At 44.2% G+C, this 15,659-nt stretch overlaps 2 protein-coding genes across 16 annotated transcripts in view; one reads left to right on the top strand and one right to left on the bottom strand.

Annotated features, from left to right (window-relative positions):
* LRTM2 (leucine rich repeats and transmembrane domains 2) overlaps nt 1-7,660 on the top strand; it is a 39,333-nt gene extending 31,673 nt beyond the window's left edge. For all 5 annotated transcript variants that reach the window (XM_073544150.1, XM_073544148.1, XM_073544149.1 and 2 more), the window contains 2 exons: nt 4,578-5,168; nt 5,840-7,660. In XM_073544150.1, the coding sequence (XP_073400251.1) occupies nt 4,578-5,168; nt 5,840-6,270 (1,022 nt within the window). In that variant the 3' untranslated portion in view covers nt 6,271-7,660. The remainder of the gene's footprint in view (nt 1-4,577; nt 5,169-5,839) is intronic.
* Nucleotides 1-15,659, bottom strand: part of CACNA2D4 (calcium voltage-gated channel auxiliary subunit alpha2delta 4) — a 235,844-nt gene that overhangs the window by 127,465 nt on the left and 92,720 nt on the right. The window lies entirely within an intron of this gene.

The raw sequence follows: 15,659 nt of genomic DNA, 5'->3' as shown, positions 1-15,659 counted from the left end.
AATGTCATGTATGTACACAGTGACTGCACCAGCAGAATAGTGAGTGCAGCTCTGGAGTATAATACAGGATGTAACTCAGGATCAGTAATGTATGTACACAGTGACTGCACCAGCAGAATATTGAGTGCAGCTCAGGAGTATAATACAGGATGTAACTCAGGATTGGTAATGTCATGTATGTACACAGTGACTGCACCAGCAGAATAGTGAGTGCAGCTCTGGAGTATAATACAGGATGTAATTCAGAATCAGTAATGTAATGTATGTACACAGTGACTGCACCAGCAGAATAGTGAGTGCAGCTCTGGAGTATAATACAGAATGTAACTCAGGATCAGTAATGTAATGTATGTACACATTGACTGCACCAGCAGAATAGTGAGTGCAGCTCTGGGGTATAATACAGGATGTAACTCAGGATCAGTAATGTAATGTATATACACAGTGACTGCACCAGCAGAATAGTGAGTGCAGCTCTGGAGCATAATACAGGATGTAACTCAGGATCAGTAATGTAATGTATGTACACAGTGACTGCACCAGCAGAATAGTGAGTGCAGCTCTGGGGTATAATACAGGATGTAACTCAGGATCAGTAATGTATGTACACAGTGAATGCACCAGCAGAATAGTGAGTGCAGCTCTGGGGTATAATACAGGATGTAACTCAGGATCAGTAATGTATGTACACAGTGACTGCACCAGCAGAATAGTGAGTGCAGCTCTGGAGTATAATACAGGATGTAACTCAGGATCAGTAATGTATGTACACAGTGACTGCACCAGCAGAATAGTGAGTGCAGCTCTGGAGTATAATACAAGATATAACTATGATTAATGGATGCTGCCGGGCGGTGATCTACCAGGGGAGGATATTTTCCTTCCTTCTGCTTGTTGTATATAAGATCCGTTGTAACAGCGACACCTCTCACTAAATATTTATGTTGCTGATCGGTGGATTTCTAGGCAGAGATGGACCTCCGGGACCAGTGTCACTTGGATCTGTTACATGAGAAGCCACTCCGGCCTCTTTGAACAATACGACGCATTTCTCGTCTACATAAAAGATTCAGAGACTCTGGTCACGGAGGTTTTATACCTGGAGACCTGAAGAAGAGAAACTGACAAGAAATAAAAGAGAATAGAAATCCATTCAGGGTCTGTGGAAAGCTGGCTGACAACCCTAGCAGTGGCTGCAATGTATTATAGTTGGATTTTGGGGCCGTCGCACCCGCTTTTTCTTATTCAACCTTCTCACTCATTAAATAGTCTAAATCCGGCAGATGCGATTGTCACCGAGCCGGAAATATCTATTAAATAAGACCACAAAATAATGAGGACAGACGGCTCGGGGGTCTTTATGTAAAACACTGGATATGTCTGCAAAAAATTATTACTATCCCCCCACTCAGACAGCCACAAAAGCCATAAATGGTAGCCAAAAGGAGGCGAATATGTGCCAGAAGACCCAAAGAAGCCCACAAGATGCTATTCACCGAAGATCCCAAAAGTGGTGGTCGCAAAAATTTCCATAAACGCAGTCATAGAAGCACCGTAATTGTTAGTATTGGTGGCCCCCATAAGTGCTAATCTTAAAAAGACCCCTATGTGCTAGCAGCGCAAGTCCCATAAATGTCAACCACAGAATTCCCCGAGTGCCAAGTTGTGGCCAAAAAACCTCCACGTGTCATCCTGAGAGGTCTCAGAAGTGTCAGCATCAGTGGCCCCATTAAGTGGTAGCCAAGAAACCCCCATAACTGGTAGCCAAAGAAGCCCCCATAAGTGGTAGCCAAAGAAGCCCCTATAAGTGGTAGCCAAAGAAGCACCTATAAGTGGTAGCCAAAGAAGCCCCTATAAGTGGTAGCCAAAGAAGCCCCTATAAGTGGTAGCCAAAGAAGCCCCTATAAGTGGTAGCCAAAGAAGCCCCTATAAGTGGTAGCCAAAGAAGCCCCTATAAGTGGTAGCCTAAGAAATCCCTATAAGTGGTTGCCAAAGAAGCCCCCATAAGTGGTAGCCAAAGAAGCCCCCATAAGAGGTAGCCAAAGAAGCCCCTATAAGTGGTAACCAAAGAAACCTCTATAAGTGGTAGCCAAAGAAGCCCCTATAAGTGGTAGTCAAAGAAACCTCTATAAGTGGTAGCCAAAGAATCCCCTATAAGTGGGTGGTAGTCAAAGAAACCTCTATAAGTGGTAGCCAAAAAAGCCCCTATAAGTGGTAGCCAAAGAAGCCCCTATAAGTGGTAGCCAAAGAAGCCCCTATAAGTGGTAGCCTAAGAAATCCCTATAAGTGGTAGCCAAAGAAGCCCCTATAAGTGGTAGCCACAGATGCCAATATAAGTAGTAGGCAAAGAGGCCCCTATAAGTGGTAGTCAAAGAAGCCCCCATAAGTGGTAGTTAAAGAAGCCCCTATAAGTGGTAGCCAAAGAAGCCCCTATAAGTGGTAGCCTAAGAAATCCCTATAAGTGGTAGCCAAAGAAGCCCCTATAAGTGGTAGCCACAGATGCCAATATAAGTAGTAGGCAAAGAAGCCCCTATAAGTGGTAGTCAAAGAAGCCCCCATAAGTGGTAGTTAAAGAAGCCCCTATAAGTGGTAGCCAAAGAAGCCCCCATAAGTGGTAGCCAAAGAAGCCCCTATAAGTGGTAGTCAAAGAAGCCCCCATGAGTGGTAGTTAAAGAAGCCCCTATAAGTGGTAGCCAAAGAAGCCCCCATAAGTGGTAGCCAAAGAAGCCCCTATAAGTGGTAGTCAAAGAAGCCCCCATAAGTGGTAGTTAAAGAAGCCCCTATAAGTGGTAGCCAAAGAAGCCCCCATAAGTGGTAGCCAAAGAAGCCCCTATAAGTGGTAGCCAAAGAAGCCCCTTTAAGTGGTAGCCACAGATGCCAATATAAGTAGTAGGCAAAGAGGCCCCTATAAGTGGTAGTTAAAGAAGCCCCTATAAGTGGTAGCCAAAGAAGCCCCCATAAGTGGTAGCCAAAGAAGCCCCTATAAGTGGTAGTCAAAGAAGCCCCCATAAGTGGTAGTTAAAGAAGCCCCTATAAGTGGTAGCCAAAGAAGCCCCCATAAGTGGTAGCCAAAGAAGCCCCTATAAGTGGTAGCCAAAGAAGCCCCTTTAAGTGGTAGCCACAGATGCCAATATAAGTGGTAGCCAAAGAAGCCCCTTTAAGTGGTAGCCACAGATGCCAATATAAGTGGTAGCCAAAGAAGCCCCTATAAGTGGTAGTCAAAGAAGCCCCCATAAGTGGTAGTTAAAGAAGCCCCTATAAGTGGTAGCCAAAGAAGCCCCTATAAGTGGTAGGCAAAGAAGCCCCTATAAGTGGTAGCCAAAGAAGCCCCCATAAGTGGTAGCCAAAGAAGCCCCTATAAGTGGTAGTCAAAGAAGCCCCCATAAGTGGTAGTTAAAGAAGCCCCTATAAGTGGTAGCCAAAGAAGCCCCCATAAGTGGTAGCCAAAGAAGCCCCTATAAGTGGTAGCCAAAGAAGCCCCTATAAGTGGTAGCCAAAGAAGCCCCTATAAGTGGTAGCCAAAGAAGCCCCTTTAAGTGGTAGCCACAGATGCCAATATAAGTAGTAGGCAAAGAGGCACCTTCATAGGCTTCAGCCACAGAAGTTTCATAGGTTCTAGTAAAAGAAGCCCCTATAACTGGTAGCCACATAAGTGTCCCCAAATGCCAACAATGGAAGCCCCCAAGTGCTAGCCAAAAAGAAGCCCCCACTAGTGCCAGCCTCAGAGCTGCCACTGGCGGCAGAGGAGCACAACCTGGCGTGACCATCGGCCGGGCGCCCACCCAAGTGTCCTGGATGCTCAAGGGCACAGGATGGACCACCACTTGTTTCTTACACGCCGGGTGCCCCCTGTAAGCTGTGCTGTGTGGTCTTCTGCTGACTCTGCTCGAAATCTAGGCCACGGCAGGCGGCTATTCAGCTCCACACATCCAATATCCGCTGCAGCCGCCAGGGGAGGAGGCGAAGAACCAGAAAATCCTCCAATTTAGCTTTAAATACACGTTGAACGTGCGGCAAAAACCCCGCAGGGCTCAGATGAGGGCGCTGGATATTCCCGACCTCCTACTGGAATGTGGCGGATGTGTATGAAGGACGATTATGGGGGGAAGCAGACGAGCGCGGACCACCCCTCCATCCTCCGAGACAAACAGAAAAAAAGGGATCAACTGTAAAAAGAAAATGTTAAGATCTCTGCTTGGATGTCAGTGAATAGAAACCTTCTCATTTCCATCCAGAGGATGAAGTTCCTTACATTGCTGAGACTTTGTTACTGTGTATCAGGGTAGGTAAGCGCCAGGACAGGAGCCAGTTTTATCTCAGGCCTGCGCTGATACACTGTGACAAACTCACCAGCTGTGTGAGCAGGACTAGATGTGGATGGTGTTCGGTCTCTGAATGTGTTGTATCTGACATTACAAGTCATTTCGGCAATCGATAGGGATTTACTGACCCCTTAGTAAAAGTTTGTGAACCCCTCTGGATGAGTGCCGCATATGGACCGCTCGTGATCAGATGTGGAACCCCCTTTAATGAAATCTTCTCACCCCATTATTGCTTGTCTCTCTTCTCTATTCCAGTCCTCTTCTGCTCGCTGTCTCTGTGTGCCGCCTCATCCTTCTTCACCTGCCCGCCATTTTGCACCTGTAACAGCAGCAGCATGGAGGTGGACTGCAGCGGACGAGGACTCACATCTGTCCCCGTGGACATCCCCCAGGACACACGAATCCTCCTGCTCCTCAACAACCGGATAAGTTCCTTGTCTGGAGGCCCCTTTTCCAATCTGACGTCTTTGCACCGTTTGGACCTCTCCAACAATTACCTGGACCAGCTGCCACCGCAGGTGTTTGGGGACCTGGTGAACCTTACGGAGATACGGCTGCGCAACAACAGCATCCGCAGCCTGGAGCGTGAGCTCCTCCAGGGGCTGCAGCAGCTTCGTCGGCTGGACCTCTCCCTCAATTTCTTGTCCTTACTGCCCTCGGGATTATTTGATGACCTACCCACCCTGCACTGGTTGTCCCTACGCTCCAATCGTCTGCAGAGCCTGGAGCGGATGACCTTCGAGCCTCTCGGTGGATTGGAGAACATTCAGCTCGGTGACAATCCATGGGAGTGCGACTGCAACCTTCGAGACTTCAAGCACTGGATGGAGTGGTTCTCTTACCGAGGTAAGCCGCCCGGAGCTCCGAGGTCACCAGTCCTCACAAAGTCCCTTTTCTTCAGCCCTAGGGTCCCATGTGCTCCATTTCCTTTTGGGTTTAGATGTCATAGCACAGGTGTAGAAGTAGTGGTCTTCCTTGGTCCCGGAGAAGATATGAGGACACCAGAAAGATGGTGGCAATAAGCTACACTTATGTCCAGATTCTCTGGTGGCACCTTTCCAATCAAGCCACTGATCTCCTCCAGACCTTGTGGATCTCCACTGGATCTCAGAGATCTGATGCTGTCCATTGGTGACCTTCTGTGGTCCTCCTGAGCTCTGAGCCCTATTAGATAGAAAAACCTGATACAAATTTTACGTTAGGGTAAAAAAAAATTAATCTCTTTATCTGGGAACCAGACAAGAACCCTTAGTAATGTTGTCCAGGTAGAGGTCCAATAAAAGGAACACAGGGTCCTTTGATGGGGCTCCATAGCAAAAATTAAACTGGGGCTCACTTTCTGGTGCGGGTCTACGCATCCATACGCCTAGCCACATGGGACCCCTATCTACTATACTTAAGTAGGTTCTCACAATCCATAAAAAAATGGATGCAGCCAACCAGGGTTCGTCCATGACCGTGAACGTTTTAGAATCCAGCAAGAAATTAACCGTTCTCCCCATTTACTATCCCTACAGGGGGGAAAATTGACGAGCTGCAGTGCACCCTTCCAAAGGAGCTGCGGGGGAGGGACATACGCATGGTCCCCGTGGAGATGTTCAGCTACTGCTCACAGTTAGAGGATGAGAACAATTCAGGGCCTGCTGATAGGCCGGCTTCGCCCTGCACTAAAACAAGCCCCGCCCATGCAGAGCCAGAACCGAGTCCAGACTGTCCTCAAAAACAGAGGTACCGCCCTGCTAGCGTCCGGCGAGCTATCGGCACTGTGATTATTGCTGGAGTGGTCTGTGGTGTGGTTTGCATCATGATGGTGGTTGCAGCGGCTTACGGGTGCATCTACGCCTCTCTGATGGCAAAGTACCACCGAGAGTTGAAAAAACGTCAGCCCCTCATGGGTGACGCAGAAGGAGAACAGGAAGAGCAGAGGCAGATTTCATCTGTGGCGTGAGGAATGCGTCTGGTATCCCCCATGTGTGGAGGTTGCAAATGATCCATTTTAGAAATTAGGTGGTTCCTGCTCCCTAAAGAAAATGGACACATTCACGACCCTTCTAGAAACTGTACAAGGGGTGTAAATCTACCGAATTCAGCCATGGAACAACCTTAGTGAACCAGATGTCAATATTCAATATCTAGATCCACCGGCTGCAAAATGCCATAATGCAAATCCAAAAATCTGGAGAGGTCGTGTCAACTTTTTACTGTGAGCTCTCCGGAAAGTGCAAGTGGAACACATGTAAAATTAGCAAAAAAAAAAAAAAAATGGAACAATAACTCGCCCTTTACACCTCACGTGAGACCCTGACCATCATGGTGGTCACCAGGGACCATGTAAAAGTCTCAGGATGCCTGTACGAGGTCAGATGGGGAGATCCACTGTAACCCCCCAGTCTCATAACTGATCTTCTACAGGATTGCAACTCAGAGACTCTTATTTTTTCTATTTCCCCCCTCCCTAAAGAATCAGCAATAAATATGGCGCCACGTCCAGCTCCTCCTCCCCCCCGGTTGCTAGAATTGCTTTTTCCCCTAGTACCGTATTTGGCAGAGATTCTCTCTTTTTTTTTTTTTTTTTGGAAGACTTCTGTATAGATGAATTGCTTCATAATCAGCTAATTACGGATCCCGGAGTCGGAGGCCGCTGGGACTCGAAAGCCGCCGTCATTTCTTTGAGTCATTTTTTTAAATGCCTCTTTTCCATATGTCATTAAAGCAATGCACTCAGTTACCAAGAGCAACACAGCTGGAAGCGGCTGGAGGAGCAAGCGGGAAGGAGGAGGACAACCTCCGGCTCTGCAGCTGCTCTCCAAGGCAAAATCCCACAATGCTCTGTTAATTAAGAAGCAAAGCAGGATGGGTACGGTCGTCCGAAGCGTAGCTGGTGCATAGGTATGGAAAAGTGCCATGAAGCCCAGGCCAGGGTTTGACGTGATGGCGACATTTTTACCGGATCCACCCCGGGAGTAGATTTATGTCGGTGACTTAAGAATTTTGGAAAATTGTACAAATTTATTGGCCGGTATTCTACAGCCCCCCTTCCATCACAATGGCGGCAATTCCTAGTATGACTCCTATATTACTAAAAAAATTAATTTTTCTTTTCTGGTAAAGCACAGAAAATTTCAGAGAATGTTATCGGACTGAGACTGGACTATAGATAAGAGTTGTACAAACAATATATTTTTCTATGACATAGGATGGAATCTATATCTATCTGTCACCGCCTAGTGCTGTCGGCTCAGTGTCTCCCTCTTTGCCGTGTGAATCGCCCCCTAGTCTCATCTACGATCTGTAACCAATGCACTTTATAATGGAATAAAGATGTGGTCCTTAACGTACGAGAATGTATTCATTATCCCAGGACATTGGGTATGAAATTTTGTGTGGCAAAACTACCGCTACCAGCATGATCCGGGCTCATAATTCAATGTCTCTCATGGTAGACAACCATATGTGTGGCCAAATCTGTTTCGGTCTTGTACACCTCATCAGCGCAGAATAAGAATCTTATTTGTTGGGAAGGCGCCTTATTAAAGTAATCAGATAAAATCAGCTAGAATAAACAGAAAATCAGGAAGCTTTGGGAAAAAAAGCTAAATGACATAGATGATAACTGAGAATTTCTATAGATAGATCTGCTTGGGTCCTGTACACCTCATCAGCGCAGAATAAGAATCTTATTTGTTGGGAAGGCGCCTTATTAAAGTAATCAGATAAAATCAGCTAGAATAAACAGAAAATCAGGAAGCTTTGGGAAAAAAAGCTAAATGACATAGATGATAACTGAGAATTTCTATAGATAGATCTGCTTCGGTCCTGTACACCTCATCAGTGCAGAATAAGAATCTTATTTGTTGGGAAGGCGCCTTATTAAAATAATCAGGTAAAATCAGCTGGAATAAACAGAAAATCAGTAAGCTTTGGAAAAAAATGAAAATGAAATAGATGACAATTGAGAATTTCTATAGACAGATCTGTTTCGGTCCTGTGGTCCTCATTAGTGAAAGATAGGAATCCAGTTACCTGTGCGAGAGGCAGTTTATTAGGCTTTTCTGTGAGACTGTCTCATGGTTGTTGTAAGATCGGGGTATGACGTTGTCACCTTATTGAAGACCAGTACTTGTCCTGTGGACCCATCAGGACAAGTTAAGAATACAGATATTAAGTATGATAGTGATATATGGCTTCCCTGTGAGTCTAGTGGTTCCAGAAAGCTCCATACACAATTTGGGTATCCCTTCAACAAAACCCAGTTTTGCCCTTTCTGGGGTTTGCCTGGTTATCAAGTTGCCAAAGAATTATTAAGGAAACCAGTTCTGGTCTTTTCTGTCTCATTAGCACAGATCAGGAGCCAAGCGATCAATGTAAGGTATCATTTACATGGCTTCTTATAGTTCGGCTAGTGGTTGTAGGAAGATTAAAGCATGATTTGGGTATCACCTGATCGGAGACTTGTTTTGACCTTGAGAGACTCATCAGTACAGGTTTGGAATCTAGTTATCTATGTGCAGGGACAGCTCCAGGTTTTCATGGTCTCCGGGTGAAAGAGTATCAGTGGGCCCCTTTAACACATATCACGATTCATGAGGCACAGATAATAAATATACTGTAGGTATATGTGAAAAATCGCAGCCGGTGGCTTACAGAACAAAAGGAGCAGAACTATATTTAATCCAGACTGATAGGCAGGGTTTATAAAAAGTATACAAAAGATTTTACAAAAGGGACAAAACTATAATACGGTACATCATATACAGTTACATAAAATAAAAGAATAAAACAAAAGAAAGTTACTAAACTTGTCACAGCAATGGCTTCAGATTTATGGAGGGAGACACTCCAGGAAAACCGACAGCACCCACAGTGAACTGTGCCTCCAGGTACGGACAACACCCAAAATTTGGTATTTGCCTTTTATAAGCTTCTAAGTTACACCCGCACACATCCCCTTGATGACTTCTATCAGGGTTGGGCATGGGATGTAGCTTCAGTTTCAGAAAATCATGAGAATCCCTACATTGACAATATCTTTACCCCCGAGAGTCGCAGGTGCTCGATATTGACGTCATATTCTTTATCATGATTTTATCTTTACATAAAGACCAAATAAGACAGGTGTAGCCTCATTTATCAGCCTGTATTCATTGCCCAGTGACGTGAAACCATGCTTTGCCTTCGCCACTTTATAATTTTTTCGAAAATATGATTTTCCTATCTATTGGATTGACGTACTTCATGCAAACCTCCCGTCTTAATTTCTAGTAAGCAGACAAAGGAATCCCAGATCTTTAAGTTTTTCAGAGTCTTATCTCGGTCGTACACTGCTCCACATTCCTGATGCAGACCCTCATCTGTTAGCAATCAGGAGTTTCCTTAGTTACCCATTTCTAAAAGAGGCGGTCAGCTGCACAGAGTGAAATTTGAAAACAGACTGCAAAGTGTAAACTCTTTTCTCTCATCATCATTGATATTAATTTTCTCTATATTAACAGTACAGTACAATGCCAAAGATTTCACTCACTTCTTAAATTACATGAGCTATATCTATTGTAAATTCGACAATAGCTCAGAAACCGGCAAATCCTCGCAGCGTACAGCACACAGTGGCTGCAGACTAATTTTAGACAGGACAGTATAGTCCCCCATACAGTATTATGGACCCCATATATTGCTCCATACAGTATAATGGGTCCCATATATTGCTCCATACAGTATAATAGGCCCCATATATTGCTCCATACAGTATAATAGGCCCCATATATTGCTCCATACAGTATAATAGGCCCCATATATTGCTCCATACAGTATAATGGGTCCCATATATTGCTCCATACAGTATAATAGGCCCCATATATTGCTCCATACAGTATAGTGGACCCCATATATTGCTCCATACAGTATAATAGGCCCCATATAATGCTCCATACAGTATAATAGGCCCCATATATTGCTCCATACAGTATAATGGCCCCATATATTGCTCCATACAGTATAATGGCCCCATATATTACTCCATGCAGTGTAATGGTCCCATAAATTACTCCATACACTATAATGGGCCCCATATATTACTCCATGCAGTGTAATGGTCCCATATAATGCTCCATACAGTATAATAGGCCCCATGTAATGCTACATACGTTATATAATGGCCCGATACAGTGGGGAAAATAAGAATTTGATACACTGCAGATTTTGCAAGTTTTCTCATTTACAAAGAATGGAGGTGTCTGTAATTTTTATTGTAGAAAATCAGGGAAGGGAGCACAACAATATTAGTCTTAGTTGGAGGTGACAAATAATAATGTAATCAATGTGCCCTTTTCCCGAGTGAATGGATGGCAGACCATCCGGTAATAGATAAACAACTGAAGATGGTGAGTGATACACCTGGTGGGGATAATGTGTGTGATAGTAAATAAAAGTGAGAATAAAATTGCTGTATAAAAATGGCCTTTATTTTACAGATTGGCACAACATCATAAAATATATATATATATATATATATATATATATATATATATATACACACACACACACATAGTAATAATGCAATATTAGTGTAAAAAGGCAATTGAACCGCTTATAATAAAGGGAAAATGTAGGATCTTGCAGATGTTGATAATACATCCACAATTATAACAAAATAATCCCTGTATCTCACAGGCCCGGTGCAGGAAAAAATAAATAATAAAAGGCAAAGGTTTTAGCAGCAATGAAGTGCAAAGACTAAAAACAAATAGAAGAAAAAAACATTTTATGTAGAGGTTTGTTTTTGCAAAAGATGCACAGAAATACAGTACAGACCAAAAGTTTGGACACACCTTCTCATTCACAGAGTTTTCTTTATTTTCATGACTCTGAAAATTGTAGATTCACTCTGAAGGCATCAAAACTGAATTACCACATGTGGAATTATATAATTAACAAAAAAGTGTGAAACAACTGAAAACATGTCTTATATTCTAGGTTCTTCAGAGTAGCCACCTTTTGCTTTGAGCTTTGCACACTCTTGGCATTCTCTTGATGAGCTTCAAGAGGTAGTCACCCGAAATGGTCTTCCAACAGTCTTGTAGGAGTTCCCAGAGATGCTTAGCACTTGTTGGCCCTTTTGCCTTCACTCTGCGGTCCAGCTCACCCCAAACCATCTCGATTGGGTTCAGGTCTGGTGACTGTGGAGGCCAGGTCATCTGGCGTAGCACCCCATCACTCTCCTTCTTGGTCAGATAGCCCTTACACAGCCTGGAGGTGGGTTTGGGGTCATTGTCCTGTTGAAAAATAAATAATGGTCCAACTAAACACAAACCGGATGGAATAACATGCCGCTGCAAGATGCTGTGGTAGCCATGCTGATTCTGTATGCCTTCAATTTTAAATAAATCCCCAACAGTGTCACCAGCAAAGCCCCCCCACACCATCACACCTCCTCCTCCATGCTTCACAGTGGGACCAGGCATGTAGAGTCCATCCGTTCACCTTTTCTGCGTCGCACAAAGACACGGTGGTTGGAACCAAAGATCTCACATGTGGACTCATCAGACCAAAGCACAGATTTCCACTGGTCTAATGTCCATTCCTTGTGTTCTTTAGCCCAAACAAGTCTCTTCTTCTTGCTGCCTGTCCTTAGCAGTGGTTTCCTAGCAGCTATTTTACCATGAAGGCCTGCTGCACAAAGTCTCCTCTTAACAGTTGTTGTAGAGATGTGTCTGCTGCTAGAACTCTGTGTGGCATTGACCTGGTCTCTAATCTGAGCTGCTGCTAACCTGCAATTTCTGAGGCTGGTGACTCGGATGAACTTATCCTCCGCAGCAGAGGTGACTCTTGGTCTTTCTTTCCTGGGGCGGTCCTCATGTGAGCCAGTTTCTTTGAAGCGCTTGACGGTTTTTGCCACTGCACTTGGGGACACTTTCAAAGTTTTCCCAATTTTTCGGACTGACTGACCTTCATTTCTTAAAGTAATGATGGCCGCTCGCTTTTCTTTACTTAGCTGCTTTTTTCTTGCCATAATACAAATTCTAACAGTCTATTCAGTAGGACTATCAGCTGTGTATCCACCAGACTTCTGCACAACACAACTGATGGTCCCAACCCAATTTATAAGGCGAGAAATCCCACTTATTAAACCTGACAGGGCACACCTGTGAAGTGAAAACCATTTCCGGTGACTACCTCTTGAAGCTCATCAAGAGAATGCCAAAAGTGTGCAAAGCAGTAATCAAAGCAAAAGGTGGCTACTTTGAAGAACCTAGAATATAAGACATATTTTCAGTTGTTTCACACTTTTTTTTGTTAATTATATAATCCCACATGTGGTAATTCATAGTTTTGATGCCTTCAGAGTGAATCTACAATTTTCACAGTCATGAAAATAAAGAAAACTCTTTGAATGAGAAGGTGTGTCCAAACTTTTGGTCTGTACTGTGTATATAGTGCAAATTACATGGACCTATTGTGCAAACTCGCAATATAATATAAGTATCTAGAGTGTGCAAAAAAATGCAAAAGGTACAAAATGTGCAAGGCAGTGCAAATTATAACATAAACCATATATACATATAATAATGTGAAGTTTGCACAAAGTGCAAAACTATGTGCAATACACAAATTGTGCAAAAAGGTGCCAATTCAACAGTAAAGAATATAGTACACATAAGGTGCAAACTGGACAGGCCACAAATATCGATTGTGCATACAAAAGCACAGTATAAAAATATGTGGACTATAACAAATGAAAAACAACCATCAATATGAAGGTCACATGTGCAGAAATGCGCTGACAGCCAAGCCTAGAATAACGCTAATAATAGCGGTGGAACACCAATACCTGCTGGCCCAGGACATGTGAGAGGAGCGGTGTGCCGGTATAACGCGCTTTTAGACAGCAATTTTATTCTCACTTTTATGTATTATCGCACATTTTCCCCACCAGGTGCATCACTCACCATCTTCAGTTGTGCTTATAAATAATTTTTATCGTAGGTACACTTCAACTGTGTCAAGACAAAAAAAAAATAAAGAAAACAGAGAATCACATTATAGGATTGTTACATAATTAATTTGCATTTTATTGCATGAAATAAGTATTTGATCACCGACAAACCATCAAGAATTCTGTCTCTCACAGACCTGTTAGTTTTCTGTAAGAAGCCTCCTACTCTGCACTCATTATCTGGATTAATTGCACCTGTTTGAACTTGTTACATGTATAAAAGACACCTGTCCACACACTCAATCACACTCCAACCTCTCCACCATGGCCAAGACCAAAGAGCTGTCTAAGGACATCTGGTACACAATTGTAGACCTGCACAAGGCTGGGATGGGCTACGGGACAAAAGGCAAGCAGCTTGATGAGACGAAAACAACTGTTGGTGCAATTATTAGAAAATGGAAGAAACACAAGATGACTGTCAATCTTCCTCTGTCTGGGGCTCCATGCAAGATCTCGCCTCGTGGGGTAAGGATGATTCTGAGAAAGGTCAGGAATCAGCCCAGACATACACGGGAGAACTTGGCCAGTGACCTGAAGAGAGCTGTAACCAGTCTCACACATTACCAATAGCAACACACTATGGTGTCATGGATTAAAATCCTGTAAAGCCCGAAAGACCCCCTGCTCATGCCTACACATGTCCAGGCCCTTTTGAAGTCTGCCAGTGACCATCTGGATTATCCAGAGGATCCATGGTAGGTGGTCATGTGGTCAGATGAGACCAAAATAGAACTTTTTGGTATCAACTCCACTCACCATCTTTGGAGAAAGAAGAAGAATGAGTACAACCTCAAGAACACCGTCCCAACCGTGAAGCATGGTGGGGGAAACATCATACTTTGGGGGGTGCGTTTCTGCAAAGGGGACAGGACGTCTGCACCGTATTGAAGGGAGGAAGGATGGGGTCATGTATCGCGAGATTTTGGCCCACAACCTCCTTCCCTCATGTAATGTAAGATATAATGTTGCAGAACTTTCTAGAAATCTCCCATTTCACTCTACTGAGGACATTGTAGCCTGTCACAAGCTTGCAGCATCCTCCTTCTCCCCTCCTCTTTTCGCCCACAGCTTACACACACACACAGACCAGTGCCCCCCTGCTTGCAGCTCTGTGAAATCTGAACTCACACCGAGGAATTCTTCCCTCCCCTCCCCATGCAAGGGATGTTAATTAAGCTGAGTGAAAAAGAATGTCTTTGTTTGAAACAAGTCGGGGCAAGCATATGAATGAGAGATATTAAAAGAAGCCTAGCGCAGACTCCGGTCACGACAGAAAAATGAAACGGACATTTCTGTGATCTGCGCGGACCCGGATTCCCTACGGTCGCTCTTGCAAAATCCTAATCTCTCCAGAAACTGAGATATGGATTGCTACCAAACAGAGTGTCCTAAGCATGGCATGCATGGTGTTGTTCTATTCTATGCTATAAATCACAAACAATGATGCCCTATGTGTGTTGGTACGGGCTTTTCTCAATTAGATATAGTTATTCTAAGTTTTGTAGCCAAATCCTAACTTGGAGAGAGGGAGGTTGGACCTCTCCAGACCACCCATTTCATGAGGTCACAGACCCTAGTCTATAGGTATTACCTAGCAAATTCCAGTCAGTTGGAGCTGAGTTCTGATGCTGGCGAGACGTGCAGATGTCTTGGGATGTCTGGTTGGCTGCCCATCCCCCTCCAAGCCACATGGGATGCCTAAAGAGTCATAGCAACTGTGAGTGTACTTTCTGTTTTCATCCATTTTGTTCTATACTTGTATTTGCACATATGTAATGTCTCAACTTTATAGCAACTTTAATCTGTATAATCACTGCCCGACTTTGGGGAATAAATCGTAAAATTATCAGTTTGACTCCATGCTCTAAGAAACGAACTATGCGCCTTTTTTAGATAATCGCTACTAATTTCAGGGGTTTGCCGCGGACCCTCTTAATTAACTCTTTGATTAAGTAAAGCGTGGCTGGTGGCAGCGTGGTGTGCACGGCTGGCTCGGCTAGCTGGCAGTACAGACGGGTCTTACATGCTGAATGAGGGGCTGCGGCCACAGCATTGATAATTCCCTTACTGCAGTAGTCTAGTGGCCCGTGCACAACAAGCAGCCCGTCTGGCGACTAATTATCCTAGGTGCAGTTCCCTGACTGACCTGAGGTTAAGGGGAGCGCCGGAGAGCTGCGAGTTCCAAAGTGGAACTGAGAAAGTGGGATATACATAAATCCCCGCAGTTCTTGGAAGGTTGTTAGCAGTGGTGGGGCATCCAAAATACCCCCTGCGGTAAATTGTTAGAGCAAGATTAGCTTGCTGTATTTTTGTCACGTGGCGCTGGTGGTGGGATAACTAAGATA

Source organism: Dendrobates tinctorius, unplaced genomic scaffold, assembly GCF_039654945.1.
Source record: "Dendrobates tinctorius isolate UK_male_01 unplaced genomic scaffold, ASM3965494v1 ptg000136l, whole genome shotgun sequence".
In the NCBI taxonomy this organism is placed as follows: domain Eukaryota; kingdom Metazoa; phylum Chordata; class Amphibia; order Anura; family Dendrobatidae; genus Dendrobates; species Dendrobates tinctorius.
Note: the sequence above shows the minus strand (reverse complement) of the source record. Positions and strands in the feature narration are given on the sequence as shown.